General features: G+C 40.8%; 5 protein-coding genes and 3 non-coding genes across 11 annotated transcripts in view; 4 read left to right on the top strand and 4 right to left on the bottom strand.

Moving 5' to 3' along the window:
* The first annotated feature begins 87 nt into the window (after positions 1–87).
* LOC6502526 (RING-box protein 2) lies at positions 88–21470 on the top strand. Its single transcript, XM_001959893.4, has 2 exons — positions 88–325; positions 21209–21470. The coding sequence occupies exons 1-2, from the start codon at positions 190–192 to the stop codon at positions 21388–21390; spliced, it is 318 nt and encodes a 105-aa protein (XP_001959929.1). The 5' UTR covers positions 88–189; the 3' UTR covers positions 21391–21470.
* On the bottom strand, positions 1392–9907 carry LOC6495957 (facilitated trehalose transporter Tret1). Of its 2 annotated transcripts, XM_001959895.4 has the most exons (8): positions 9874–9907; positions 7108–7372; positions 5269–6215; positions 4608–4758; positions 3387–3512; positions 2543–3328; positions 2186–2471; positions 1392–2117 (listed from the first exon to the last, which is right to left on the bottom strand). In XM_001959895.4, the coding sequence occupies exons 2-8, from the start codon at positions 7222–7224 to the stop codon at positions 1930–1932; spliced, it is 2601 nt and encodes an 866-aa protein (XP_001959931.2). In that variant the 5' UTR covers positions 7225–7372; positions 9874–9907; the 3' UTR covers positions 1392–1929. The 2 variants fall into 2 exon arrangements, with proteins under 2 accessions (XP_001959931.2, XP_014763560.1); XM_014908074.3 differs by lacking the exons at positions 4608–4758; positions 5269–6215; positions 7108–7372; positions 9874–9907 and adding an exon at positions 3598–3884.
* Trnam-cau lies at positions 15250–15322 on the top strand. The gene has a single exon. It is a non-coding gene; the product is annotated as a tRNA-Met (tRNA).
* LOC6495956 lies at positions 19098–21195 on the bottom strand. The gene is made up of 3 exons (XM_044715246.1): positions 20579–21195; positions 19349–19684; positions 19098–19288 (listed from the first exon to the last, which is right to left on the bottom strand). The coding sequence occupies exons 2-3, from the start codon at positions 19646–19648 to the stop codon at positions 19142–19144; spliced, it is 447 nt and encodes a 148-aa protein (XP_044571181.1). The 5' UTR covers positions 19649–19684; positions 20579–21195; the 3' UTR covers positions 19098–19141.
* A 32-nt stretch (positions 21471–21502) lies between the features above and the next one.
* Positions 21503–21575, bottom strand: Trnam-cau. Its single transcript has one exon. It is a non-coding gene; the product is annotated as a tRNA-Met (tRNA).
* A 208-nt stretch (positions 21576–21783) lies between these two features.
* Trnar-ucu lies at positions 21784–21856 on the top strand. Its single transcript has one exon. It is a non-coding gene; the product is annotated as a tRNA-Arg (tRNA).
* A 20-nt stretch (positions 21857–21876) lies between these two features.
* Positions 21877–22396, bottom strand: LOC6495955 (small integral membrane protein 12-A). Its single transcript, XM_001959892.4, has 2 exons — positions 22154–22396; positions 21877–22085 (listed from the first exon to the last, which is right to left on the bottom strand). The coding sequence occupies exons 1-2, from the start codon at positions 22281–22283 to the stop codon at positions 21946–21948; spliced, it is 270 nt and encodes an 89-aa protein (XP_001959928.1). The 5' UTR covers positions 22284–22396; the 3' UTR covers positions 21877–21945.
* Positions 22397–22458: 62 nt separating this feature from the next.
* LOC6494651 (F-box/LRR-repeat protein 20) overlaps positions 22459–27046 on the top strand; it is a 10816-nt gene continuing 6228 nt past the window's right edge. The window contains exon 1 of one of the 3 annotated variants that reach the window (XM_001959891.4): positions 22459–23187. Coding sequence is in view for 2 of the 3 variants with exons in the window: in XM_014907419.3 (XP_014762905.1) it covers positions 25494–25721 (228 nt within the window). In the remaining variant the exon portion in view is untranslated. Of the gene's footprint in view, positions 23188–25460; positions 25722–27046 lie in introns of those variants that run through there. The other 2 variants (XM_032451071.2, XM_014907419.3) reach the window with 2 other exon arrangements.

Here is a 27046-nt window from a genome sequence, read left to right as displayed (position 1 = left end):
ACAAAATATTTTCAAAAACAAAACTTCCTATCCTTTCAAAGCCGCGCACTATCGTTGAAAAACATCGATTAATCATCGGTACATCGAGGTATGGCCATCTTATAATGGATTTAAGACAGTAAGGAACCTGGTCACATTGTATTTTGTTTACATTGATTATCTTTGATAAAAAATAATATTGCGAATATAATGGCTGACGATCCGGATAACTCTGTCCCAGCCGAGCCAGAGAAGATGTTCACCCTCAAAAGGTGGAATTGTGTATGTTTTTGGAATTGGGATGTGGAATGCGACGTTTGCGCCATTTGTAGGGTACAAGTCATGGGTAAGTAATCCCAGTTGATGTTTCCATAAACTCTCATCTCGTTAAAAGGGTTAATTGTATATAAATGTTTTACGTATATTAGTTAGTCAGGGACTAACTGATAGTCCAAACAAGTTACTCGGTATTTGGCTCCAAAGATAATGAAATTTAAAAAAGACAAAGACATCTATAGCTATGGGAAAAAAGTTCATTGAACTTTATCTTTTGGGTGCTTATTATATTTAATATTATATCTCTTAAATCTAAGACAGGATAAGGGATATATACTAATAATCAGGAAGTTTATATATTGACGGGAAAACAAAAGGATTGCTATCCTGAAACATAGTAGGCTGCTCTTAAGAATTTGGTTTAAAAACTAAACCCTTCCGGAAACTGAAAACCCTCTTTCCCCTATTTTTCATATACGTCAATAAAAACCACTTTATTTTTAGAAAAGTTTTAGATAGAGCCTATCTTCTAAACTGCATTCATGGAATAACAGCCACCCATGTATCATAATCAGCCACCCATGCCTCCGCCTCCGCCTCCGCCTCCTATGTATCATAATCAGCTCATCATATAAGCCCCCGATCGACCATCCATTGCACGGATGCGATTGTTTCGCAATTGTTTACTTGATTTTGAAATCGAGTAATTGCTTTCCGATAAGAATGGGACCGGGACCTGGACCGCTCCGAATCCCAGGCAAGGACCATGTAATGTTCACCCTTATCGCTGTGATTCGTTCGAGTGTCAGCTGCAATGTGTGTGATGCAGCTGATTGCAACTGAAAATACACACAGAAAGGCCGAGCATCGTTGAACAGTTGAAGTAAATGCGTTTCTATTTTTTGCATTTCATGTGCCTCTGGAATGGCCATCTAGCCAATATTAGACTAGAGTGCCGTGCCGGTCACATATTCGAAATGAAACTCACGTATTGGGAGGCACTGACATTGCCCGAACCTGTAAATCGCATTCTGAAGGTCGTATGCAAAGCGTTTTTCCAATCATTTTTTTTTCCAATTCCAATTTCCGACCTGGCTTAGAAAGAATTCTGACAAAAAAAAAATAATAAAGATCTATAACATTTGATTGTTTTGTATTTTTTTGTTTGTTTAAATTAGTCTACAAATAGATACACTTATAGCTTAGGTATAAATTTTAAATATATATTCGATATATAGCCAATTGGTGTATTTTTTCGAGATTTAGAGATTTTTGTTTAAGAGTTTCTTGTATTTTTTTGGAGGGGTGGGGATCGGGGTTCACTAAAACTAAAACTACGTTTTTCATGTCATTTTTGTACACCGATCTCGATCAACATCCTTCCAATGTCAACAAATTAGTGCTAAAATCATAATTTACACAATAAAACTATGCACTTAATGATTATAAATAATAATAATAACAATTATGCGTTTGCTAACAGTATTAGGACTAACAATATCAGAGCGCCTATGTGGGCACCGTCTCCGTCCCGCTCCAATATATCATATTTTTTTTTTCCTCATGGCTCATGGCTTCTCAGGGGGAGCTCTCCCACAACTGCATCCTTAATCACTAAAGGTACTAGTCTAGTATTTGGTTTGATCGCATTCAGATCCCGGCTCTCATGGCCGTTTACATGTTGAAGGACAGCGGCTTTATGTTGGCCACCGAGGACATGCGGCGCACACGGCCCATCATCTTACGCTCGATGTCCTCCAGGGTCTTGCCCTGCGTCTCGGGCACATAGAGTATCACAAAGAACAGGCCAATGAAGCAGATGGCTCCAAACAGCCAGAAGGCTCCATGAGCGCCCATGACATCTAAACAAAAAATGGAGTTTAAATTAGTTTTCATTCGAAAAGGTTAAGGTTTTCTATGTCCTGCTTACCAATCATATCCTGGAAGGTCTTGGTCACCACAAAGGTGCAGGTCCAGTTGAAAGCCGTGGCCACTGAGGCGGCTGATCCACGAATCTTGGCCGGCAGGATTTCGCCCATCATTAGCCAGGGAATGGGTCCGAAGCCGAGGGAGAATCCAAGGATGTAGATGACGAAGCAGCTGAGAGGCAACCAGCCCAGGTGGCTGACATCCGGGCCATGGGCCTTGCAGTAGAAGAAGCCGCCCAGGACGAACAGGGTGATGATCATGGCAATGTTGGAAACATACAAGAGAATCTAGAAAAATTCAAAAAAGATGAAATTAGTAAAGTCAATGAATATCCTTGCTGATGTCCTGTATAGCTCACCTTTCTGCCTGCCCGATCAATCAGTAGAGTGGCAATAAACGTGGCCAAGAAGTTCACCACGCCCACAATGATGGTGCACACATTGCCGTCAATGGTGGATCCTGCATCCTTGAAAATGGACACCGTGTAGAAGATGACGGCATTGATGCCGCTCAACTGCTGGAAGAACATCAGACCCAGAGAAATGGACAGGGGCTTGAAGTTGCTGCGCTTCAGCAGCTCCAGCATGGTGTTCTGGGTGCCCTGACGATCGGCATCGGCCTGAGAGCGCATCAAACCCTTCAGTTCCGGCTCCACATCCGCCTCCTTGCCGCGCAGCCAGCTAAGAGCTTTGCGGGCACGCTCCTCACGGCCACGGCTAACGAACCAGCGCGGCGTTTCCGGGATGAGGAACATCAGGACGAGGAAGGGAACTGGCAGAGCTGCTCCCAAGAAGGCCAGCATCGACCAGTCCATGTAGGTGCCGGCCACGAAGCACAAGAGGATGCCGATGTTACCAAACGCCGTAGGGAGCAGGCCCAGAGTGCCACGGACTTCCGGTTGTACAGTTTCGCCCAGGTAGACGGGCAGTGACAACGAGGCGATGCCGACACAGAATCCGGCCAAGAAGCGTCCGGCCAGGACCATGGCCACGTTCACGGCACAAGCGATCAGTAGCGAGGACACAATGAAAGGCACTGCGGTGGCCAGGATGGTGTTGCGGCGGCCCAGATACTCAATGAAGGGTCCTCCAGCAATGCCGCCAGCCAAACCAGCCAGTGGCATGATGCCACCCACCCAGGAAGCCTGAAAATTAGGATTTTGATTAGGATTTGATTAGAATTTTGATTTTTTTAACACTTACAGCTTGCGGGGTGACCTCAAACGAGGTGATGTTCCTGTCGACCATCGAAACCAGAGCGGGTGAAGTGTAGGCACTGACGAAACCGACCACCAGGGAGCCCAGGGAGACGCTTAGAGCGGCCAGCACCTGAAAGGATCCAAAAGAAAACCAATTTAGTTTAAAATTTTTAGATAGTTTTAGAAAAAGTGTGGAATTCGTAATTTTTAGGAACCTGAGAGAAGGTGCAAATAGCCTTGGGCTCCTCCACGGGCACGGAGAAGGACACATGAGTGTCCGCTCGCATAAGGATCTTCATGATGAAGCTTTCTACGTTTTTTTTTAGCACAAACTTTGTATTGTTTAGCTGCGTTTTTTTAGTAACAAGGTTGTTTTTGAACAAAACTGCCTTTCACTTTAGGCCCGCACACGGTCCTTGGAATCGAATTGAAATCGGAATTGGAATGCTTTCCGGCGCGATCGCTAGTCCAAACTCAACTGAAACTTGTCATCAAGTTTGATTCGAATTGCAGTGGCATTTCGCTAGTTTTGAGAACAGTTTTCGCTGCGTTTTGATATTTGTTTGGCTCAGGCACGTACACTTATACTACTAGTATTTTGAAGCGATTGCATCGAGCCGATCGTTGATAATCGACTGCCAATATACACACAGAGACTATATTTGATCTCTCAGCGGGATCGGATTCTTATCAGGTCTTCAAGACCGAGCTTTACTGGGAATTTCACGAAAAATGAACTCCAAGAAGCGGCTAAAGGCGGTTCAGAGCTGTCTTGGCCAGCTCAAGTGCAAACTGCAACTGCCAAAGGACCGCCAAGCAGGTCAGAATCTAGTTGATATAATCTCGTAATAGAATCCATCCATCAGGCCAGGGAGTGATATTTTTAGTTCGGCCATAACTAAATGCGTTAATTTCAATTAAGGTTCAAGCCCAGAGAGAGCCCCGGGACGGGGACGGGTAACGCGAATTGTTATATTGGCATCCGGAGTCATCGGCGTAGTCCGTAATCCGGACATCGTGCGAAAATAGCACGCCACGCGTCTGAGGTTGCCTTTTGTAAATTGCTCAACAAGTGTGCTTTATGGTTGCATTAATGCCATTCATAATCTCGGTCGGTAGGCGCCAACGAGCTTAACGAGCGGACAATGGATAACCATAGATTCTCCTCCCTCCCTACCACTCCCAGTTCTAGTTCCAACCCCAAACCCTTAGTAGGTTGACCCACCTGTGTCCATATAAAGATGGGATTCGTGGTGGGGCGGTAGACCTCCAGCTTGGGCTTGCCATCCTCGGTTATCTGGCGCACGAAGGGCACTGCATGACGGATGTTCTCGCCGCGCTTATTCCCCATCTCGTCCATCTCGTAGAGTCGTCGGCTGTGGGTGTTCAAAAGAGGAGTATTAGGCTAGGTCTTTTAAGTTTCAATTTCATAGAAACACACTCGAGTCTTCCTCAATAAAATCTCTAATAAAAGTGCGTAAATAGCCTGATTTTTGTTTATATTTTGATGGCCAATTAATCACTCAATAATCTATTTAGGTTAAGCTCTAATGACAACACTATCACTTTAATCTCAACTTGGTTTATTTGTCTTAAAGGCTTATTTATATATTTTGTGACTTTAATCATTATAGTTAAATAATCTAATTTCTTGAGAACCTAAGCTATCAGTTCTTGGAAGTATTTAAAAGATAAATAATAAAAATCAACTAACTATTGGGCTTAATATTCATTGCTATTTATATTATTTTGTTAAAATCCCCTCTGTTAATTTTTTCCCAAGGTCCAATTGACGCAAATGTCTATCGATGATAACCCTAGTCATGACCTCTCTGGGGGTTTTCAAGATCTTTCCCTCGAATATAATCCCTCGAATAAATCCTTACCTTTTTCGGGAATCGGTGCTAATGGAGCGCTGCTGTTGAAAGTGTTGGCGCGATGTGTGGAAGTCCTCGTCACTTTCGCTCTCCAAATCCTTGAGATCGATGATCACCGGCTTGGTGATGTCCTTGGGCCGGTGGATCAGGCGCTTGTGCTCGGCGTCGTCGCCCTCCTCGTCGCTGTCGGTGCTGGAGCCTTGCAGGACCTTGTCTAGCTTGAAAGTGACCCGGGGATCCAAGCTCTGATGCTTACGGCCCTGGAACTCACGGCGCGTCTTGTGGAACTCCTCCTCCGACGATGATTCCTTGAGCAGATCCTGCAGGAAACGTGTGCCCTTGACGTCCAACGAGACGTGCTTCTTGGCCTGGAACTGGCGACGATTGTCGTTGGCCAAGATGTGCTTCAGGTCCTTCAAGATGCCCTTGTGATCGACACTGGTGGCCTTCTGTTGCTGGAAGCCAGTGCGTCGCTCCTCGAAGCTGTCCTCGTCACTGCTCTCCGCCTGCTTATTGCTGTTGCTGTTGCCAGTGTCGCGTCGCTCAAAGGACACTCTGGATCCCTTCAGACTCTGCTTGCTGCGCTGCAGCTCCTCGGCAGCCACCTGGGCGCTTCTCTGTTGGCGATCGCGATGCTCCCGAATCTCCAGGGAGGTCGGTGGCGGGGGCAGCGGTGTCAATTCCAAGCTGCCACTGGCTCTCAGAGGAGTTCTCTGCTGTTGGGTGGTTAGCTGCTGGGTGGGCGGTTCGTTGATGTCGTCGTCCTCGAGCAGCGGGCGAAAGGATAGCGGCGGCTCGTCCTCCAGCAGGCGTTGTGTCCGCACGGTGCTCTGTGGATGTCGCTGCGGCGATACTTGTGGAAAGAGGAACGGATCCTCCGGCAGAATTGTGTCCAAGCTGGTGGCTGTGTTCGAGGTGGACAGATTGCTCTCCACGCGATGATAGCCCAGCTCGTCCTGAAACCGATTCGAATCAACAGACAGTCGGCGATTAATTGATGCGAATCATAAGCTTGGCATAATTATTAAAGCCCCTCCATACATATTTTATGAAAATAATTTTTAAAACCGCTGCAAACCGCCCGAAATCATTGTGATTAAATAAAAGACAGCTCTTGGAGCTGTTCTTGAGCTGATCGGTAATCTCAAAGGTTTCTATAGCATTGGGCCGCCTTATCGGTCATGTGCGCAGTTCATGATGATCTCTTACTCATATTATTTTTTGGCCTCTTAACGATCATCAAAAATATTTAAGTGCGACACATCTGATGGATGTTTTCACACGTTGCTAGGCTTGATAATAAAAGTTTTATTATTAAACAGTTTCCTCAATAAAATTTATGAATTAAAATCTATGTTCTGGGAACTTTAAGTTCTGGGTTCAATAATGGAACATTATTAATAATGGAAAAATGGTTATTCAAAACATTTACTATTGAAATAAATATTTAAGGATCTCTGCCTTAAAAGCATGTTTACCAAACTTAATGATATCTATTATCATCTATTCTGGCTACTAAAAATCATCTATAGATAGGCCTGAAGGCTTCTAATCTTTAAAGTTGGCTCTAAAGTATCTACAATTTTGCTTAGAAATCTTTTATGAACTCTTTTAAGATATTTACTATTTTTTTGAATATTTAAGGATCTTTGGCTTAAAAACTCTGTCTTTTTACTAAGTTTAAGTTTAAAAAAGTAAAGCTTTAAACAAAGAGATCTATTATCTTCTATTCTGGCTACTGAAAATCATCTACAGATAAGCCTGATGGCTCTATAGTATCTACTAGTTTGAATGTTTACATCTCCCATAATAATAATTATTATAATCTGAGCCAGATGGGATACTTACACCTACTCGGGTTAGTTTCTCCTTGAGCTTGCCCATGGCGCTGCTGAGCGGTTGATGACCGCCCCCGCCTCCACCGCCGCCGCCACCGCCGGCACCTCTATTGTCGCGTCCACTCATCTTATCGGCTCTATTGCTTTATAGTTGAACTTGAACTGGTAGATTTTCCTCTTATTTGGAAGGTTTTTTCTTAGATGCTTCACTTGCTATTCAGATTTCACTTCTCCAAGTAAACAGTTTGCTTTCTTGATGATTTTTTTCGTCTTTGCTGTAATGAAATAACAAAAGTATTGGATTAATTAAATGTGATTATGTGATTTGTATATCATTTTGGTTATCAATCAGGGCTTATATTTATGGTTGGGGTGTCTGGTGTCTGGTGGCTTCTACACTTTTCCAATCGTCCGATGTCTGGCGAAATTGCATTCGGTTAATAATAGTTCAAAAGCCACTCGAAAGTTTGTAGATATAATTGCACTATCAGTATCTTGTCTACTTTGAAACCGGCTGATGTCTAGGTTGTTATCTTTTTGGAATTTATGGAGCTCGATTCGATAACGTTCACGCCCCCTTAGCACCCAACACACACCCACTTTTTAGTGGCCCGGTCTAATGTCCTTGATGACTTGATTTCCTCAACCTCAACCCGAAATAATTTGCGTTTTCCCGCCCTCGCAATGTTTGGATACATATACGTATCTGATCTCTTGACTTTGGCATGCGGCAGTTTCGGGAAAAAATATAAAAAAAAGTCAAATATCTTAAAAATTTTCCATTCTATTTGATTTTTCTTTTTTTTTTTAAGCCAACATATATCTGAGGTGATTAATGACCGCATCGCGGAAAAAAGGGAAATATAATAATATTTTCATTTGTTTGGTTTTGTCAAAAATTTTTTATTTGTTTTGACTTTTCCTTCTGCGTCATGTGATGCCAAGAGAGGAGGAAAAAATGGGGAAAAAAAGAAAAGAAAAGGAAAGGAAAAATGTGTGGGCGCCATGACGTCGACGTTCTCTTCGGCAATACCACCCACCCACCCACTCGTATATTTAGCGGTTCTATATATTCTATTACTGGGAAAGTGGGTGTCGGTCTATTTCAACTCTATTCTTTATATGGAATTCCGTGCAAATATTCGCATAATTAGCCCAAAGGGGGCGTGCCCTGCCACCCAAATAGTTCAATTGGCTGACTTGCAGTTATCTATTAATTGAATTTGTGTTTTTGGAGGAACGTGTTGCGCCCCTTAAATGAAACGCAATTACAACAGTTGGTGTTTTGAATGTAAAATCGCTAGAGAGTCAAGAGTCTAGAGCGAAAGGGGCTAAAAATTGCCATTGACCTTGAATTCCTGTGTGTGGGCGGTAAAATGGCACATATTTTTGGGGGCCCGGTGAGCGCCAAAGAGAGATCGATCAATCTATACACACACATTAACACAAGATAGGGTGCTCTTACTTGAGCCTCTCTCTTGAGCTGTTGTTCTCTTAAAATCCCAACTCACGTGCCAAATAAGCCCCACTCTCTCTTTCTCTCTATCTCTCTTGCCCTCACACTCATACGCACCTATACAGGTGCGAATTGCGCTCAATTGTCAACAGTGCAACGTTGCGATTTCGTATTCGTCATGATCTCTTGGCATTTTATTTTTAAAAAACGTTTTCATGCTCTGACAACAGATTAACAAAAACGTAACCGAAAATTAACAAAAGCCAGCCGCCGCCAGACACTTTTTCCACATTTAGCACACAAAGTCTTATTATACTTGAATTTGGTTCAATTAGCGAAAAAAAGACGCCTACGCTTCCCATCATCTCTGATTTGAAGGATTTTGTCTGCGAACTAAGTATAAATTGTAATTGAATTTTGTATGTATATAAAGTGCATATGTATGATATTTGAACTTTTGTTGATTTCACTTTTAGCGCGCACTCACTTAATGGGCAGGGAAATTCAAAATCTAAAGTGTATATTAAGTGTAATTACAAAAAAAATAGGAAAATAAAGAAAGATGCTCTCTTTCTTGTCTAAATTTAAGATTTTTCACGGTCGCTCGCTAGCCAAAAAATTTTCTCGACATTTCCCCAATTCTTCTGAAAGCTCAAATGCAATTCTCCTCCCAATTTCCTCGAAAATTCTGCTGTTTTTACCCTTGGCAATAGTTTTCTTCTTGTTGTTGTGTTGTATTTGATGTTATTGTTTTTTCTATTTTTTTTTTTTTTGTTTCTTTTTTGTTTTTGGCTTTTACAAAATTTTTTCGCACATTACGTAAAATTGATTTCGCGGACGGCAAGTGTCCAGTCCGCCTGCAGGTTCATTAAAAATTGTTCAAACCGCTTCGGGATTTTATAAATATATTTTTTTTGCCGTTTTCATTTCATTTGACGTAGTCTGAGCCAAACAAAAATGCGCATAAATTGACAAGACTCTGTATTTTTTTTTATTCGTTTTTTTTTTTTAAACTTTTAACGCCAGACAGCCCAGAGACTTTGTCGTTTTTTTTTTGTATTTTTGTAGGAATATTTTGTATTTTTATTGCAAACATTTGGAGAAACGCGATAAGGTTACGACCGGAACTGGTTACCAAGAAATCAGAAACAAAACTATGTTTATCAGAAACAAAAATTAACAAGAAATTCGCACTAAAATCGAATAGTTTTTTTGCTTGAAAATTGTTTTATTTTTTAATAAATATTCTTGAAAGTATTATTCGCTTTTGATAGTTTCTTTTTTAGTTTCGGCGAATTGTCGTTCTCTTATTATTTTTACCTTTTGAACAAACTACTAAATGTGATATATCCACTATTGTGGCAAACGCGACGAATGCGCAACGCTTATATAGCGCACACCGATTCCGCGGAGCAAGAAGCAGCAGAACAGCGCCAGAGCGCCGCGAACTTTTTGTTGTTGTTTTCCCCCCACCGAACGGTAAAAAAGGCGCTCTCCCGTGCTCACTTACGCTGTGGGGAGCTCGTATCTGTGTGTGAGTTGCGGGCCAGAAGAGAGTGGTGGTGGTGAGAGAGAGCCATCGAACGAAGGTCGAAAAGACGGCATGAATGAATTGGGGCTCGCCCGTGACTTGTTCTTGTTAGAGTGTGTGCTTGTGTGTGTGTTGGCCGTCTCCTAGTCGTAGGTGTAATTATTGTTTTTTTTTTTAATATATTCCTTTGCCGGCTTGGAGGCTGCGGAGCTAGCGATGACGCGTGTGTTCCTGAAGAGAAATAACCGCGACCTACTGGCACCACAATCCAAAAGCCATTGGAGATACTCTCTCTTAGAGGTACGGAGGTCCTGGCTAGGCTTATAGATGTATCTTACAGATATCAATAGGAGTTTTTGGAACTCTTATATTAAAACACGCTTTTTAAACCCATTACTCATTGTATTGCGTTATAATCGTATGATAAGATAATCCATAAATCCCGATTAAAGCAATAAACCTATCATGTAGTTACTATGAGGCAATTAAAAATGATATAATATATCATAGAATTGATATTAGTAATTATAGGGAGAGTATATCAGTGTAGGATAATAACCCCATCGGTGTGATAACATTTTACTTAAAGTTTAGATTTTTTATTGATTTGTTTTTGGAGGATGATAGTTGTCGTGATGTTATTGCTTCGGCCTGGATGCTGAGAGGGCCAGTGCCAGTGGCAGTGCCCAGTGGCAGTGCCAACCAATTGATTTTTATTTACACACATACATTTTCAATTCTCAATTGATTGCTATTAAATTGACTTTGAGGCGCGTGCAAATTTCTGGAAGCCTTGGGAAACATTTTGCGTGCAACAGACCACGACGGACTCCTTCGATTTCAATATCAATTTAATCATTTAATATCACAGAGTTTCGGGGGCCTGACGCAAGTCCAACCAAAACAAACGATGATGGATGGGATGGCATTTATGTATAAAAAAAATATATATTTTTTCATACGAGTATTAAGCAAATAATTAAACATCACAAGTGTTATTCCCTTCAATTATTATTTATTGTTTTATTTATTTCTTCTCAGTTGCGTTTTCTCAGATTTTAAATGCGAAACGGGCCCCCAAAAAAATAAAAACAAAAAATAAAAAGATATGGGGAGAAAAAATGCGGGAAGGGGGCTCGTCTATTTCATAACATGGCATAAACATTACCGGCAATGAGATGACACTATTTCCAAGTACCAGTGTTTATTTGCAGATACAGATACGATTCGAATCAACAGATACAGATACTCGTAAAAAGAAACCACAAATTTTTTAGACTTTTTTAGGGGTCACCCTGACTACTCGGACTTGTATTTCAACAAAAAAATAATAATAATTGACTAATAAAAACGTAATTACTCTATGAATCAGTTTTGAATGTGTTCTGTTTAGTTAAATTCCTAATTTAATGACTTAGTTACATCATTAATTTTTTAAAACAATTCTCAAGACTGGAGTCTCGTGCCTCCCGCTGATTAACGCCTCTGGCCAAAAAATGTTTTAAAGTTTAAACTTTAAACAATTAACGGAAAGTTTTTTTTAAAAACACGATTCTGCGAAGCACGCGTACGACTTTTCGATTTTTGATATTTTTCGGCGTTTCCATTTCCAGCGACCGTCATTTGCCCTCGAGTCGGAGTTGTGATCGGATCGGATCGTATCGCTTTTGGACGCTGGTTTCTTTTTTTCTTATTTTTTTTTTGGCATGACATGACTCAAGGCTTTGGTATCGACATCGACATGGAGGAAAAGTAGATTTGATGGATATTTTTTGGCTTTTTGACGCCAGGCAAGGTCAGAGCAGAGGACGGCAAGCAAAAATGCAAAAAAAACAATATATATAAGAAGTTGATTCACGGGAATCAGAAGTCAGGGAGGGTCGGATATGTAGAGCAATAGGAATTTCAAGTGCTGGAAAACAAAAAAAAACCCAAGTGCATTGAACCTTTTTTTTTGTGAATTACACCAAAGAGAGGTTGTTTTGAATAAGAAATAGCACTGTGAGAAATAGGGACTCTAACTATTATGATTCATAAGAGCATAATGGTGTTTTGATAATTTTTTACAAGCTTTTTTTTTAAGCATTCAAGGCTTTTGGGCCCTTATCACAACAGTTAGATAGATAGCAGTATATCAGGTAGTATCTTTCGGGGAATCGCCCCTTCCGTACATGACGTAACTGAACCAGAGCTTTCACGTAATTACCGTACTGTACTGTTGCAAATCACAGACCCACTTCCTCTTTTTTTCTATTTTTAGAGTCGGTCTAAAAAATAATCAAAAAAAAACAACAAAAACCAAAACAGAAACAGAAACAAGCTACAAGTTGAGATGTTGAAATGGCAAAAGAGACGAGCCCCCAGCGTCACGTATCCACTATATAGAGAGAGAGAGAGAGTTAAAGAGAAATAGGGTGATGTGGGGGGGTAGGCCACCTGGCAACAGGGCAGGATGCAGTGCGCGGGGGGTGCAGGTGTTTCACGTACGTAAGAGAGTTTAAAAGCAACGTTAAGTGCATCAACCTATGATATTTTTTTTTTCTGAGGTGGCGCAGGCGCACGACTTTTTAACGGCTGATGCAATTGCGCATTTATTGCGTCAGATAAAAATTTTATATCTCATAAATATATGTATCTGGAAACAGAAATTCCTTCTTTGGTTTGAAAAATTTCCATGCGCTAATTAAAGAACTTTGGCAATCCCTGGGAGGCTGGGGAGAAACAAATTGAAACGAATTGCAAAAATCATTAAGAGCTTATTTATCTAATTGGTGTTGGAGTCACGTCAATAAAGAAACAACTCCCCAAGTGCGAAAGAGATCTTGCGAAAGAGATCTCTCTTTGTTCTCTTTAATTTGTGAGTGTTGTGCTCTGAGCGGAATTAAAGCAGTGGTGGGCAAAACGCACACATTTATAACATTTGATTGTGTGCGTAAGCAGCGAAAAACAAAGAGAGCAACCCATTCACTGAGCGAAAAACTTTGTGTACTAATTCGTTCATCGGTAATTTTGTAAATATTGCACAAAATAAGGTACTTTTTGTATTTTTCAGACTTGTATAATGAATTTACACAATTATAATAATAAAATATGAAAATATAATACAAAAATAAAAGAAAAAATACGAACTATAATAAAATTAATAAAGATAATAAAAAAAAATAATAATAGGAATATAAAAGCTTTCCTAGATAATATTCTTAAACAAATTAAGCATTGCGCTTCCCCATCCATATTTTCTATAAAGAAAAATTTTTCTTCCCAAATTTCAAGAAACATTTTTCTCAGTGATTTTTTTGTCGCAATGGTCGTGCTCCAGTGAGGTCCGATCATCGAATAAATTCATTTTCATTGGTAGAACAGAATATTTTTGGCGCTCAAATGAAATGAAATGAGAGAAAAATGCCAACTTTGGCCCTCTCACGAAAGCTAATGAGAGTGCTTCGGAGAGGAGCGAGCTCGCTCATACTGTGCGTGTGCCGGCAGCGCTGCAGCAGAATTTTTGGCCCTATGCTCGCGAGTTATGGGAAATGAGAGTTTGCCCACCACTGAATTAAAGCAAAGATGCTAAAATTAGCTCAGCCAGCAAAAGAAATTAAGAAAAAAAAAAGAAAAGAGACCAATAAGTTCAGTTAAGCATGTGATGCCGTAGCCCTTCTTCTCTTTACCACCCTCCCACCCACACTTAACGTCACGCGCCGATTTCGATTAAAAAAAAAAAAAGAAATACAAGTAAATAATGTATATATTTTATATGTATAGTTGTATAAGTGTGTGTGTGTTTGGGGCTTGGTGGCGTTGCTGCTTTTGGCAAACCAGACGAGCCTCCAACTAACACAAATACCACACTGCCCACATGTTTAAACACACAGATACAATACACACACATACATGCACAACAAACGTATAGAAACGAGCTCCACATGGTGACTTTGCTCTAATTCTAAATTCTCCAATCAGACTTTTTGCGGAATTCGCAATCAGCCCGGCCTTTTTGATTTGCTGATTAGACCCCAGTGACGAATATCGTTGTGCAGAATGGCATTTTTTTTTTTATAATCACTGCAAGTATGTACTTTAAACCGGGTCCAGTCATTGATCGGCCGATCGCTGCCCCCAAAAGAGAGCTTTGTGAGAGCTTTTTTTGGTTTTTTTTTCGCCATCTAATCATTAGAAATATTGGACTTTTGTTTTCTATTTATACGCCGGCGGCTAATTTTCAATAGAAGTGCTTACCTAGTACAACAGCAAACACGTGTGCACATGAGACTTGTTCCGATGCGAGAGAGGCAGAGGCACTCTGGCATCCAGGTAATTAAGGCGGCTAAAATGGCAAGACCGGTGTGCCCTTCACCCAAGGTCAAAGTCGCAATACCCCACCGCCAGACGACCGCTTCGCTTTTCTGTCACCAGTGGCCAGTTCAAAGTTGTGAAGTTGCGTCAGAGCGCTAATAGAAACCCCAACTTAACGCAGATACATAGATACAGCCATATATATATGGAGAGTATCTGGCAGATACATATGGAGAGAATATGGAAAAATGAACGATCGGCGTCTGGCTTGACTAGTTAGTCATACGGCCATAGTCTGCCATCCAGTATGCAAAGATTAAAATACTTAACCGAGTCTGGTTTTGGCGGCTTTTAATTGATGGCCAGTGCCAGTGGATATTTATAAACTATCTCATGAATATGCACATTCCATCGAGGGTAAGACTCTTACAGTTCCGTTTGGGTTTTAAGAGGGTGGTTCGCATATCGTACGATAATTCAAGTAACTATTACTTAGTATTACTACTATCTTAAGGAAATGGACCTCCCAGGTGTATAATATCTATTTCCCGCTTTTTTTTTTATACATTCCTAAGCATATCTATTACACATAAAAGCCAACAATTAAATCACAAAAATGTCAATGGGACCTTTTATTGTAAAAAAGTAAACAAACAACTATTGTGGCTAATTATGTGCTAACTACTTAATAACAGCCTTGACTTACGTGCAAAAATGTCCAACAGGTTGTAAATTATTTTGATGTCGTTTCGAGGTCCCTAAAGGGTAGAAAAATATATATATAATTATTTTATATTTTAACTTCATCCCTCTAGCCCATACTCGCCACGTGGCAAGTAACAAGTTGGCAAATAGCCGGTGGGGAGAACATAGCCTCGGTGGCGCAGTTGGCAGCGCGTAAGTCTCATAATCTTAAGGTCGTGAGTTCGAGCCTCACCCGGGGCATGTACATTTTTTTGTTTAACTATTATTATTTTTTTATTTAAATTTATAGAAGTCTATTTATTTTTTAAATTATAAAACTGTCATAAATTTATTTTATTTATTTCTGATTTATTTTATTTAATTTCCTGTTCCCAACCAAAACGCTTCAATTCCTATTTCCCATTTGTTACCCCCTATTTGTATTAGTTTTTCCGCCTAATTTAAATATTTTGACTGCAACACGCAAAGCTGAGTTGAAAATGCACGGTAATAAAATGAGACTGTCGTGCGGCCGGCCTGGGATTATTACGGTTACAAAAGGTGGACCAGTTATTCTGTTACAGCGACAGTTAACCGGGTAATTACACAGCCATTACGGATGACATTAGCTCCCTCCAGCTAGCAACTCGACAAAAGCAAACAATGGCACGGGAGTGCTCCCTAGAATGATCAGATCTGGACTGGGATTAGGCGCTAGATGATGATGATGAATGATGAGGAATGGTGTCAATATTTGTACACACCCACAACGGCTGAATGTCACGCGGTAGACAGTGGGTTAAGGCCAGAATCCTGTACTAACTAGATCTTGTGCCATAGGTCGGAGTTTAAGATGAGTCCGGTGATGTCTCCAATGTCCCTTATCACCATCATATTTCCTCGCAACTCCAGCTGTGCTGGATTGTCTTTCACGGTGGACACCTGAGGGTTATTTATTCCTTCCCATATATGACACCTTTCTGCACCTGCCCGCCGAATCGCATGTCTTATGTAAAGCGTGCCAAAAAGTCGACGCAAGGTCAGCGAGATCAGGTATTAATATATATATATTTTTTGTTTTTTTTTTTTGTGGATAAAAAATGAATTCAGAGAAGGGGGAAAAGACAATGCAATCTGATCTCACTATAAGAGATCTGATGAGAACATATGGCAAGAGATGCCTTGGGGAGTGCGAGACCCAAATTTAAAGGCTAGTGGAAAATTTTATGGAAAATTACCCGGGAGCAATGCACACACATCCCAGATACTCGTACGCAACGAGTCCAAATGCAGGAGTGCAAAGATTTATTGGGAATGCGCTGAAACAAAAACGAAAATCAAAATTTTCCACTCATCTGTTGGTGGCATCCATTGACTGCAGATGCCTGTGTGTGTGTGTGTGAGTGTGTGTGTAAAGAGTATCTTGGCCCCATTGCTCTTAAAGCCCTTTCCCCCCCGCCACTTCCCTTTAACGATCATTGGGCCCTATAAATTTTAAGTTTGCACTGAATTCTCCCTCCGATCGTTCTCCGATCGGTCATGTATCTTAAGATACAATTGGTACTACGTGTGTATCTGTATCTGAGTCTGTTTATTGGCCACTGCGGAGTGGAACGAGCCAGAAAGTGCTGGCTCTCTGTCTGTGCAATTTATTTGAGTGTATGTTTGCAGTGCAGAAAATGTTCTCGAAAGTCTCTCTGGTTCGGTCTGGTTGATTTTTAGATTGGCTACTTAAGAGACCTTGAAATAAATTAAATGATATCATTTATGATATTATACTATGATTAATATGAAAACATTTCAAAGAGATCACTTACTAATTGGATGATCTTACAACTATTTGCTCTCTCTCCATTTCCCTATTACTTTTTTTTTTATATTTTTTTCCTTAAGCTTGTTAATTTCTTCTAAATGCCTGAATTATTTTACCCACCGACCTGGACAATTAACAGTTAGCTTCTAACATTCACACCTTCAATTTGGTCACATGTGTTACTTTCCACGTACCGATCGATATGCCAATGTGATCTATCTGAAGATAATGATACGAAAAAAAAGTGTTTTTGTTAAAAAAATCACCCACAGTGCAAAGTTTCCACGAGGCTAACGGAGATTTCCATGCGTAGGGCATGGGGGAGATCTGTGCAGCCGATTCCCCCAATTCGGATGGGGGGATGCACTTAAGAGAGCAAACTAAAAAAAAGAGCTCTCCTCAAGAGAGAGAGAGAATTTAGTAAGAAGAGCAGGTTTGGGGGCACGTTCGGTGTTTTTTATTTTTGTTGGTTTGCTGGCTGCTGGGCGACAAGCCCCCGTGCGTGACGTCACGTAATCGAGACCGTTACAGCAAAAGCGAAACGAGTTGCTAGTAGGAATAGGGGGGGGATGGAGGTAACTGGGGACCGCAATCATGCAACGTGACACGCGAAACAAAAAAAAAATAGGTATATGAATAAATAATAAAAAAATTATAATAAAGACGAACATGTGACCAATTTTTCGGTAAATTGAGTGCATCGATGATAAGACGCAGATATTATCGCTCCGATAAAATAACCATAGAGGTGTCACTGGCGTATGCCGCCCCAAGTGCCGCCGCGGGTCGCAAGTGTGAGATTTAACGAGCACTCGCTATTGTGGCCTGTGGGCTGTGGACTGAGGGATAGGTGGTCTATATTTAGGCCTTCGCCACGATCCCCAGACAGATTCCGCCAGTGCAACCGACAACCTTGAACTTAGACTTGCATAACCGCCCCCCAGACGGTTGACGGCCCACTGCCATTTGCATATCGCGCTTCGCAACTCGATTAGATCCAAGTCACAGTCTCTGTCTCTGTCTATTTAATCGTCGGGCGTCTGGTCAGGTGCAGCAAACTGGAATTTTAAATCACACCACCACCATGGAGAGCCTGTCGAATGCTATCGCTTTGTATCGGCCGACCTGTGAACGGAACAGTAACCGCTTTGATATGGTCCGGCTGGCCAGTTGGACTGGTCCGTGATACCCTACCCGCTAAAGGGTAGTTGAGGCTCCTCATAATACTGCCTTAATATAGACAGAAAATATTATATCTCCTACAGTAAATGTCTATTGTTTTAACTAATGATTAATGTCATTATCAGACCCACCCATTTCTATACTAAATGCACTTACACACCCTCTAAAAATGAATAATACCTTTAGGATAGTGTGTCTGTAGACTTGCAGCTCTCGGATCAGCTTCCGACTGAAAGAGTCAGGTGAGTTGGCTCGGCTAGGTTACCGTCTAGAGTCGTACAATGTCGCCTGATGTTGTCTAATATAGTCTAAAAATCGGCTGAGACGGGCTAGCCGTCATTGTCACGTTTCGAGCCCAGTAACATTGTGCAATTAAACCAACCCGTTCCCAACCGAGCTCAACTGTCGTCGCCCGACAGTCGCATTTGTTTCTAAATGCATATTCATACGGACATATCTGAGGAGGGCCTATAAACGGAGTCAAATACCGATCCGCCTGACTTGATTCCCAGACACAGACCCCCTCGTGCCACTACAGCCCCCCCGCTGTGGCCACTAAAACGATGGCAATTGGAGGAGCCCGCCCCCCGAAGTGAAATTCACAGATTTGCAATGACGCAGTTAGAGTCGTTTTTGCATATTTTTCCACTAGCCATACCAAACCATACCACACCATGGGCATTACATATCCGATCTAAATGAATCAATTTACTCTATTGATAGATATTTAAATTTAATAGGTCCTCTCTAGTGACCAGATTGATTGATCGATTATGGATACGTTTTTGTGGGGGGAAGCTGGCTTGCTGGCTGGCTGGAAGGAAAGGTGGCATTTTCCGGGACCGGCCGGGACTAGGCCGAGCCCTCTTAAAAATTTTCCATCGTCCGGAATTGTTTATTGACTTGATTGACTTTAAATGGGAAAACCAATCGATGAACACCAGACAAAGCGATATATATGAATTGAAAATAGCGATGCCATTTGATTGAGTTTATTTGTAGACTTTATTTTTTATTATTATTATTTTGTATTTTTTTTTTTCAACTTACGCAAGAACTAAGAACGCAAGAGTGACGCCTGGGTCTCACTCGATTTTCTCAAAAAACACCTGTGTCAATGTGCGAGCTATACCGTAGGCGTAAAAGGTGAAATCCAAGCGGTAGGTGCCAGAGGGTACTGGCATATTGATCTTGTCTAGTTCCAGGGCGAACTTCTCCACCGTCATGTGGTTCTAAAAAAACAGAAAATTATAATACCACTGCCCTAATTACTATTATTTTTATACTATTACCTCCTTCCATGGACAGGAGTGATTAAAATTGCTATGCTTTCGTATAGAGTCGAATATAAATCGCTCGAAGGATATGGCGTAGTTGGAACTGCTCATCAGTTTGCAGAAATCAAAGAGTATGTTGTACATAAAGGGTCGATAGCCATCGCGTCTTTGGAAGCACTGCAGCCGGGCTGTCAAATTCCGAATCGGAAGCTGCAGGAGACTGACCTTCAGGGAGAGCTCCACATGATTCCTGCGGATCACTTTCAGGCGACAATATTCGTATTTCGTGAAGCCCCTGGAAGTCGGCAGATCCATGCACTTGACATTCGTGAACTTTAAGAGACGAGTGCCCTTTTTAAAAAATATTTAAAAATTATATTTAACTTTAGTTTAAATAGTTATTCTTCTTACAGTTGAAAAACGCCATAAAAATGTCAGAAATATGAGGAAAAATAAATATTTCGTTGCCATTTCGAAGGAATGATCCAATGGTTTAGTTAAAATTTTGAAAAATATATATTCCCAAGCTATTAACCCGAAAATGATATGACTGATAATTACAAATGTTATAATTACAATTATTTTCAAATTTGGATATACAATTAAAAAACAATTTAATAGAAAGCCCCCAAAAGTCGTTATTTCTATACTAGAGTTGACTTTTTTCGATGGTTCAGTGACCATTTAAGTCCAGAAATTACCATTAAGCAGTTTTCATAACAAAATCTATTGACTTCTTCTACAATTACAATTTACAAACGAAAAAAAAATACAAATTCTTGGAAGTATGTTAAGAATTTCCTGTTTTCGATCCAATTTCGTTTACAAAAAAATTGCAAAGCCCAGAAGAAATGGTGCGATCCGATTTTCACACCAAAAAAAAAAACATAATTCCTTGACTCATCGCTTGTCATTACTTATTTTTCATATTTTCATGTAAGTTTTATGCTTGTTTTTCTGTCATTGTTTTTTTTTTTGCGATTTTTTGGCCTGGTCAGCAGCATTCTCGGTTGCAACGCCAGCCAAAGCGGCGTATACGTGATGCCTCACAAGTCGTTCGACAACCGACGACGCATTTACCCGCTTCTTGTTCTTTTTTTTCAAATTTGTGTATTGTAATTTTTCTGCCGATGCGATCATATTTCGAAATGTCAACACCAACACCTGCAGGTCTCGGTCTCCCAAGCGGCTCAGGTGCTGCCTGGGTATATTGAATTAAAAATAAAATAAAAACCAAATACCTACCTAAATTATGAGCCCAGTGATTGAACCATTTTTGCATTGACTTGGCGATATTTCGGCTGTTCGGTGATTCTGAGAAACGTTTTTCGGGCTGTTCGGGTTGAAAAACGATTCGCCTTCCAATTTGGGCCGCTCAGTACAGTGACCCCTCCCACGAACAACAACAACAACACACAGCCACACACCACACACACACCAGATACTTGAACTTAACTAAAATGAGAAGCTGAAAGTTTGAAGAGCCCCCCCACCGGGAAGGGAAGGCTCGTCGAATTGTGATTTACTTTGCACTTATGTATTTTTTATGGAGGTGCCTCGGCTCGCTCGCCTTTTGTTGAATGAACATTTTCGACGATTTTTGTGTGAATAATTTCTGAATGAACACAGTACTTCGAAATAAAAAAATATCAAATAACTGCAATCGGTGGAAATATGGGATAGCTTTTTTGGTTGAAAAATATTAACAGGAAATGGTGTCAGTGTGGGAGGTTCATTTGCGTCACGGGAACAGATTCGAAAACTTACCAGTTTTTCCAAAAAAAGTGTTATTTCTAGTCGCTAATTCTAAACAAGATTTTTAGACTTGTATTACTGGATTTTTTGTTTCTAATGCTATATATTTTATGTTTTCAGATTCTTGCCTTCGATGTCAGGCGGACAACAAGCGTGACGTCATGGGGCGGCAGGATTGCGTGGTGGTGTGGGGCGAGTGCAACCACTCCTTCCACCATTGTTGCATGAGTTTATGGGTTAAGCAAAATAATCGATGCCCCCTCTGCCAACAGGAATGGTCCATCCAGCGCATGGGCAAGTGAGCCCTCCTACCAAGCACACTCATGTCATTTAGTTTATGCTGTATTTAAAAATTAATAAAGAACATTTTTATAATAAAAAATAAAGGAATTTTAAATTAGCAAAAAATTTACATGCCCCGGGTGAGGCTCGAACTCACGACCTTAAGATTATGAGACTTACGCGCTGCCAACTGCGCCACCGAGGCCATGCATTCCTGCCAGCCTAGGCAGCACTTCAACCTCCAAACGTTCTAGAGTTAGAACAAAAACTGTTCTAAGTAGAAAAAAATCTCAAAAATTGATTTTTTAATGTTTTTTAAGCAAATTAAAGATATTTGAAAGCTTTTTATTGTGTTTCCAGAGGAAAAAAGTCCCCTTGGCTTGTATGAGTCATTGGCAAAGCGTCCACCACCTGTCCCTTTGGCGCAGAGGATAGCGCGTTGGACTTCTAATCCAAAGGTCGCGGGTTCGATCCCCGCAAGGGATGACAACAAAAAAGTTGCAAAGTTCTTTTTTTTATCTTTTTTTAATAACTAATTTTATTAAATTTAGGTAATCACATTTAACGTTGAAGAATTAAGAAGATTTGGGCTGAAGGGATGGGGAAAGATTGCGTTCCAGCACAGGACTGCTCAAGCGAAGTTTTTCGACATCAGCGGCGTTGGAGGACAAGCTCTCTTCCGACAAACGTTTGGCCCGCAGTTCCTGAATGGATGCTGTCAATAGGAAACAGGGAAAACTTTAATTTCACCAGTAAATAGCTTATAAATCATTCAAAACTTACGGCTGTAGGGAGTGTATTTGTCAGATAACATGCTCTCCAAGTTGTAGCCAATGAAGCCGACCACTCCGGCGATAGGTAAGGTGATGTAGACGGCGTTGCGGCGTAGGATAGCTAAAATAATAGGCCACATTTTGGCTAAGATTTAATTTATACGTTTAAAATGAAAGACAGGTAACAGCGTGGGAAGTTATAGAATCAGCCGGAAAGATGCCGGACCGCTGAAATGGGTGTAATCAGCTGTTTTTGATATTTACTAGAAAAAATACCAAAAACAGCTGTTAACAGGGCTACCAGACTCCTGCAAAAAGTCAAAGATGGCATCGCCAAAACAGTTGCCATTGTGTTGGTATTTGGTATGGGTACGATAACAAACAAACGCAGTTTTCCACCAAAGAAAATCGTAATTACATAAAAACAATAAACGCCAAGCGGAACAGCCGTAAGGAAAATCAAAGCCAGGCGGTAACAAGTGCGCGGCGAGCGGAGCAGCCCAAAATTGTCGAAAACGGGAATCGAAAAAGATGCAAGAACAAGAAACGATTTACGCATTACGAAGCTTGTTGCAGTTTATTGTTATAATGCCAATAAGGGGAGCTGCAGTGGTGCAGTTTTTTGTATTCCGATTGTGATGTAGGCAGCCACCAACACACTGGCCAAAACACGACACCGTTACCACTCCCCGGGCTACCCAGTGCAATCAGCAATTACAACGCAATCAGAACAAAGAACTACCAGGACGCATAATTTCCTGCTTGGAGCAGTAGCCTACACACTCACTTACACACACACACACTCAAACACCTACACCACAAGTCGACAAAGAGAGCGGTCGGTCGTGTGGGGGGCAACAAAGAACATCGGTGGGGACCCAAACAGAGGGAGAGCGAGCGCCACCAACACAGGGAGATCAAGCGCGCGAGCGAAAGGGAAAGCATCAGACTTCGCGGGGAGCTGCTGCATTTCTAGACATCTGAGTTCCGGACATATCCATGCAAAAAATGACCAATTCGGGACGCAATCATCATCGATTTGAAGTAAGTAACTCAAGAGAATTATCCAAACTTAAGGATGTGCTTGAAGTTTAAAGTGACAGTGTCAAAGGTCATCAACTTTAAACTTTTTAAGAAAAAGTTATATCTATAATGATTATTTTTATAAGAATAAACATAAAATCTATACAAAATAGTTCCTAACAAGTCAAAGTTAAGGTCAAATTATACTTTAAGATAGATTGTCATTTTAAGATACAAAATCCCAATAAGAGCAAGCCAAGCAAACATACAGATTAGTTGCCTTAGAGCAGTGGTGGGCAAAACGCACACATTTATAACATTTGATTGTGTGCGTAAGCAGCGAAAAACAAAGAGAGCAACCCATTCACTGAGCGAAAAACTTTGTGTACTAATTCGTTCATCGGTAATTTTGTAAATATTGCACAAAATAAGGTACTTTTTGTATTTTTCAGACTTGTATAATGAATTTACACAATTATAATAATAAAATATGAAAATATAATACAAAAATAAAAGAAAAAATACGAACTATAATAAAATTAATAAAGATAATAAAAAAAAATAATAATAGGAATATAAAAGAAAATATAAAACGAATAATAAAAAATTAAAATAAAAAAAAAAAAAATAATCCATATTTTCTATAAAGAAAAATTTTTCTTCCCAAATTTCAAGAAACATTTTTCTCAGTGATTTTTTTGTCGCAATGGTCGTGCTCCAGTGAGGTCCGATCATCGAATAAATTCATTTTCATTGGTAGAACAGAATATTTTTGGCGCTCAAATGAAATGAAATGAGAGAAAAATGCCAACTTTGGCCCTCTCACGAAAGCTAATGAGAGTGCTTCGGAGAGGAGCGAGCTCGCTCATACTGTGCGTGTGCCGGCAGCGCTGCAGCAGAATTTTTGGCCCTATGCTCGCGAGTTATGGGAAATGAGAGTTTGCCCACCACTGCCTTAGAGCGTGGGAATGGAAGAATTTCTGGAATTAATTGGGATTCTTGGCTTTTGGGGATCATTCTTTCTTCTTTAAATTTTTTGCTTTTATTTGTTTTTTCTTCTAGACAGTTAGTCAGACACTTCCCACATCCCAGACCCCTGCTAAATTAAACTGTAGCTCGTTTATTTTTATGAGGAAAGTGAGTTCTTTGTCCTTTGAAGTCAGGCGACGAAAAAGGAAGAAATACAAACAGGAGTTTCCTTTTCTTTGTTGGGGCTTAAGCGAGGGATGAGGGAGGGAGTTGCCTCCGCAGCTCGTAAAAGTGTAAGTGGCTAATGCCTTCGGAAAATTGTATGCTTGTCTTGTGGCAAAAGTGCAATAAACTCACTTGCTGGCGACTCACCCCCAATCTTAAACCTCTAAAGCCCTCTGGCAAGTCACCCGCCCCCAGAGCCCCCCAAGCTAAACTTTGGGTAATGACCAGTGACGAACTCTGAGGACTTGTGAGAAATTGGAAATTCTTCGCCCAGTTCAAACGGCAAACAATTCCAAGTAAATAAGCAAACAGAAAAGAGGCGAAAACGATACCAATTTGTTAGACGTGTGTTAATTGGACGGTTTGGGGAAGGGGGGAATGGCCAAGTGCAGTGGGGTAAGAAATGGAAATGAAAGACTCGTTTTAATTGCGTTCTCCTAGGTTTTAATCACGGCGAGCTGTTTATTATTTTGAAGCTTATTGATTGCCCATTCCGGGTACTAGGAATTTGGAGTACTTATCTAGGCCCAAAGGCCCCAAAAGCAAGCGAAAGTAAACAGAGAGAGAGAGAGTTAAGAGAGTGGGCCTGATGGGTTGGACAGACAATTGATATTCATAGTTTATTTTTGGCTTTAAGTAATAATTTATTTTAAATACATACATTGAGCAAAATAGTATTTCAATTGTAATTAGTATTGTAATTCTATTGTATTTGAGCTGACCCTGCCTGAAGGTTCAAGTAGTTGTCTAAGGGCATCTAAAGTTCTAAATGTTTTTTTGTTTGGTCAGTGTCTGCATTTGCACTCTCTCTTCTCCCGTCCTCTCTTGCTCTTTCTGATATCTCTAAGCAGACTCGCTCTTTGCGGTTTGCCTTTGTTGCCTGCCTGTGGGTGCATTGCCCCGCCCCCCACTCACGCACGCAGCTGATATTATGGTCCCCTTCGCATTTGCACTCTCTCTCTCTACCCTCCACCTTGGTTGTGCATTTCCTCCAAAACAGAGAAAAACAGAGAGCGACAGGGCTCTCTCTCTCTCTGCTCCCCACATGCGATTTCAGCTGTTTTTGGAGCTTGGCCAGAGTTCAGACTCGGTTGGGCCGCGACGAGTTCTCATTCTGCGCTCTGTTGTCACCGATGTTGGCACGCGAAAATCGCTGCTCTCCTCCGTTGTTTCGCCCCCACGTTCGTGCCTGCATTCCACACACACCAGCTCTCCTCACAGCCTGGCAAGGAAAAACGGGAAAAACTGAATCGAATAACAGAAAATCCATTCTGTCACAAAGTTTCCCGCTCGTGGGGCTAAATGCAATTAATTGCAACAACTCCCAAGGCCCAAAGTCCAGCGTAAAATTTAAACAAATGGTATTACAATTGGTTCTTAAGCTCGATAAAAAAATTTAATTGTTATTGTGATTGTTGTGTGTGAGTTCTTGGTCAAAAAACAGACAGAAAAAAAAAGAATAAATGTGAAAGTGTGCAAGGAATATGTGAAAGTGTGTATGTGTGTGTGCAGTTTATTGTTGTTTTTGGGGAGGCTTTTCCGACTTTTCGTTTTCTGTTTTTCCGTTTCTGGTGTGTCATCAGCTGTTTTTTTGTTTTTGTTGCTATTTTTTGCTGTTTCCCCCTTTTTTTTAAGATATCCATTGTTATGCCAGCGATAAGAAGTCTATATAGAAGTCTATATTTATGTTCAAGCTTTGTTGGCAAAAAAAAAAAAGGAAAAACCTTTGAGTGCAACCCAATTTGGATGCTGACCCAGTTTCCCTTCTTCACTGACCTTGCTTGCATTACAAACACATACATATGTACATATATACCCATTCATATAGCCATTGTAGAGAACTGCTTGTCTATCAGTTGCTATCAACTCTCAACTCTTTGTGGGGCCAGCTGACCCGGCCATGGCTTATATAAAATGCAGCTCTGATTTGTTGTCATGTGGCCTGAACCCAACAATATTCCTATTTTCCGAGGTCACTTGGAAAGTAAATGCCCCGACTGGGAATTTAAAATTTGTTTACCTTTCACCACCACAACCACACGAATCACCTTACTCCCACTACCCACTACCCACTACCACTCCTCACTCCCACTCCCACTTCCTGCACTGCCCCTGTCAGCTGTTTTATTTTCAAAACTATGTGCACGTTACGTATACGCCATGTGTTGCATGATCAAATAAATAATAAAGCACGCCAAAACGCAGGCATATAGCCATCAAGCGAAATGCCTTGCACTTGTCGCTTCCCCCGTCACTTAAGGCGAATTGAATTGAAACTATTTGCTGCACTTGAATTTGCATAATCGCGCCCATAAGTAGTACGTGTGAAAGATATATAGCGCCGAGGATTGGATTGGATCTGATGGGACATACATATCCCATCCAGTGTATACTGGATAGTGGGTGCTTTGTGTGTAGGTTTCTGCTCCAATTGCCTGGTGACAAATAAGCTCTGATTGAATTCCAGGCCACATTGAGTGTTAATTTTCGCATAAATTCTTAATAGTAAAATGGCCTGTTTCGATGGGCCTTACAATCTGTAATTTATTGGACCTTCGATCGCTTTATTCGACACTCATACATATGCATGAAATAACAATTTAATAACTGATATGTACATATATTCAGGGTTTATTTTTTATGCCATTTATGTACAACAAAGGAAGGAATATATTTTATACTGAAA

This window comes from Drosophila ananassae, chromosome 3L (genome assembly GCF_017639315.1).
Source record: "Drosophila ananassae strain 14024-0371.13 chromosome 3L, ASM1763931v2, whole genome shotgun sequence".
Lineage (NCBI taxonomy): Eukaryota > Metazoa > Arthropoda > Insecta > Diptera > Drosophilidae > Drosophila > Drosophila ananassae.
The sequence above is the reverse complement of the archived record's forward strand: the minus strand, read 5'-3'. Positions and strand labels throughout refer to the sequence as shown.

Excerpts from the sequence above, each read along its gene's own strand:
- LOC6495955 (XM_001959892.4), bottom strand. The coding sequence starts at position 22,283 with ATGTGGCCTATTATTTTAGCTATCCTACGCCGCAACGCCGTCTACATC. Across the intron at positions 22,086-22,153 it reads CAAATACACTCCCTACAGCC|CATCCATTCAGGAACTGCGG; the intron begins GTAAGTTTTGAA and ends TCCTATTGACAG.
- LOC6502526 (XM_001959893.4), top strand. The coding sequence starts at position 190 with ATGGCTGACGATCCGGATAACTCTGTCCCAGCCGAGCCAGAGAAGATG. Across the intron at positions 326-21,208 it reads TTGTAGGGTACAAGTCATGG|ATTCTTGCCTTCGATGTCAG; the intron begins GTAAGTAATCCC and ends TTATGTTTTCAG.
- LOC6495956 (XM_044715246.1), bottom strand. The coding sequence starts at position 19,648 with ATGGATCTGCCGACTTCCAGGGGCTTCACGAAATACGAATATTGTCGC. Across the intron at positions 19,289-19,348 it reads ACTCCTGTCCATGGAAGGAG|AACCACATGACGGTGGAGAA; the intron begins GTAATAGTATAA and ends CTGTTTTTTTAG.
- LOC6495957 (XM_001959895.4), bottom strand. The coding sequence starts at position 7,224 with ATGAGTGGACGCGACAATAGAGGTGCCGGCGGTGGCGGCGGCGGTGGA. Across the intron at positions 4,759-5,268 it reads AGCACCGATTCCCGAAAAAG|CCGACGACTCTACGAGATGG; the intron begins GTAAGGATTTAT and ends GAACACCCACAG. Across the intron at positions 3,329-3,386 it reads TTGAGGTCACCCCGCAAGCT|GCTTCCTGGGTGGGTGGCAT; the intron begins GTAAGTGTTAAA and ends CCTAATTTTCAG.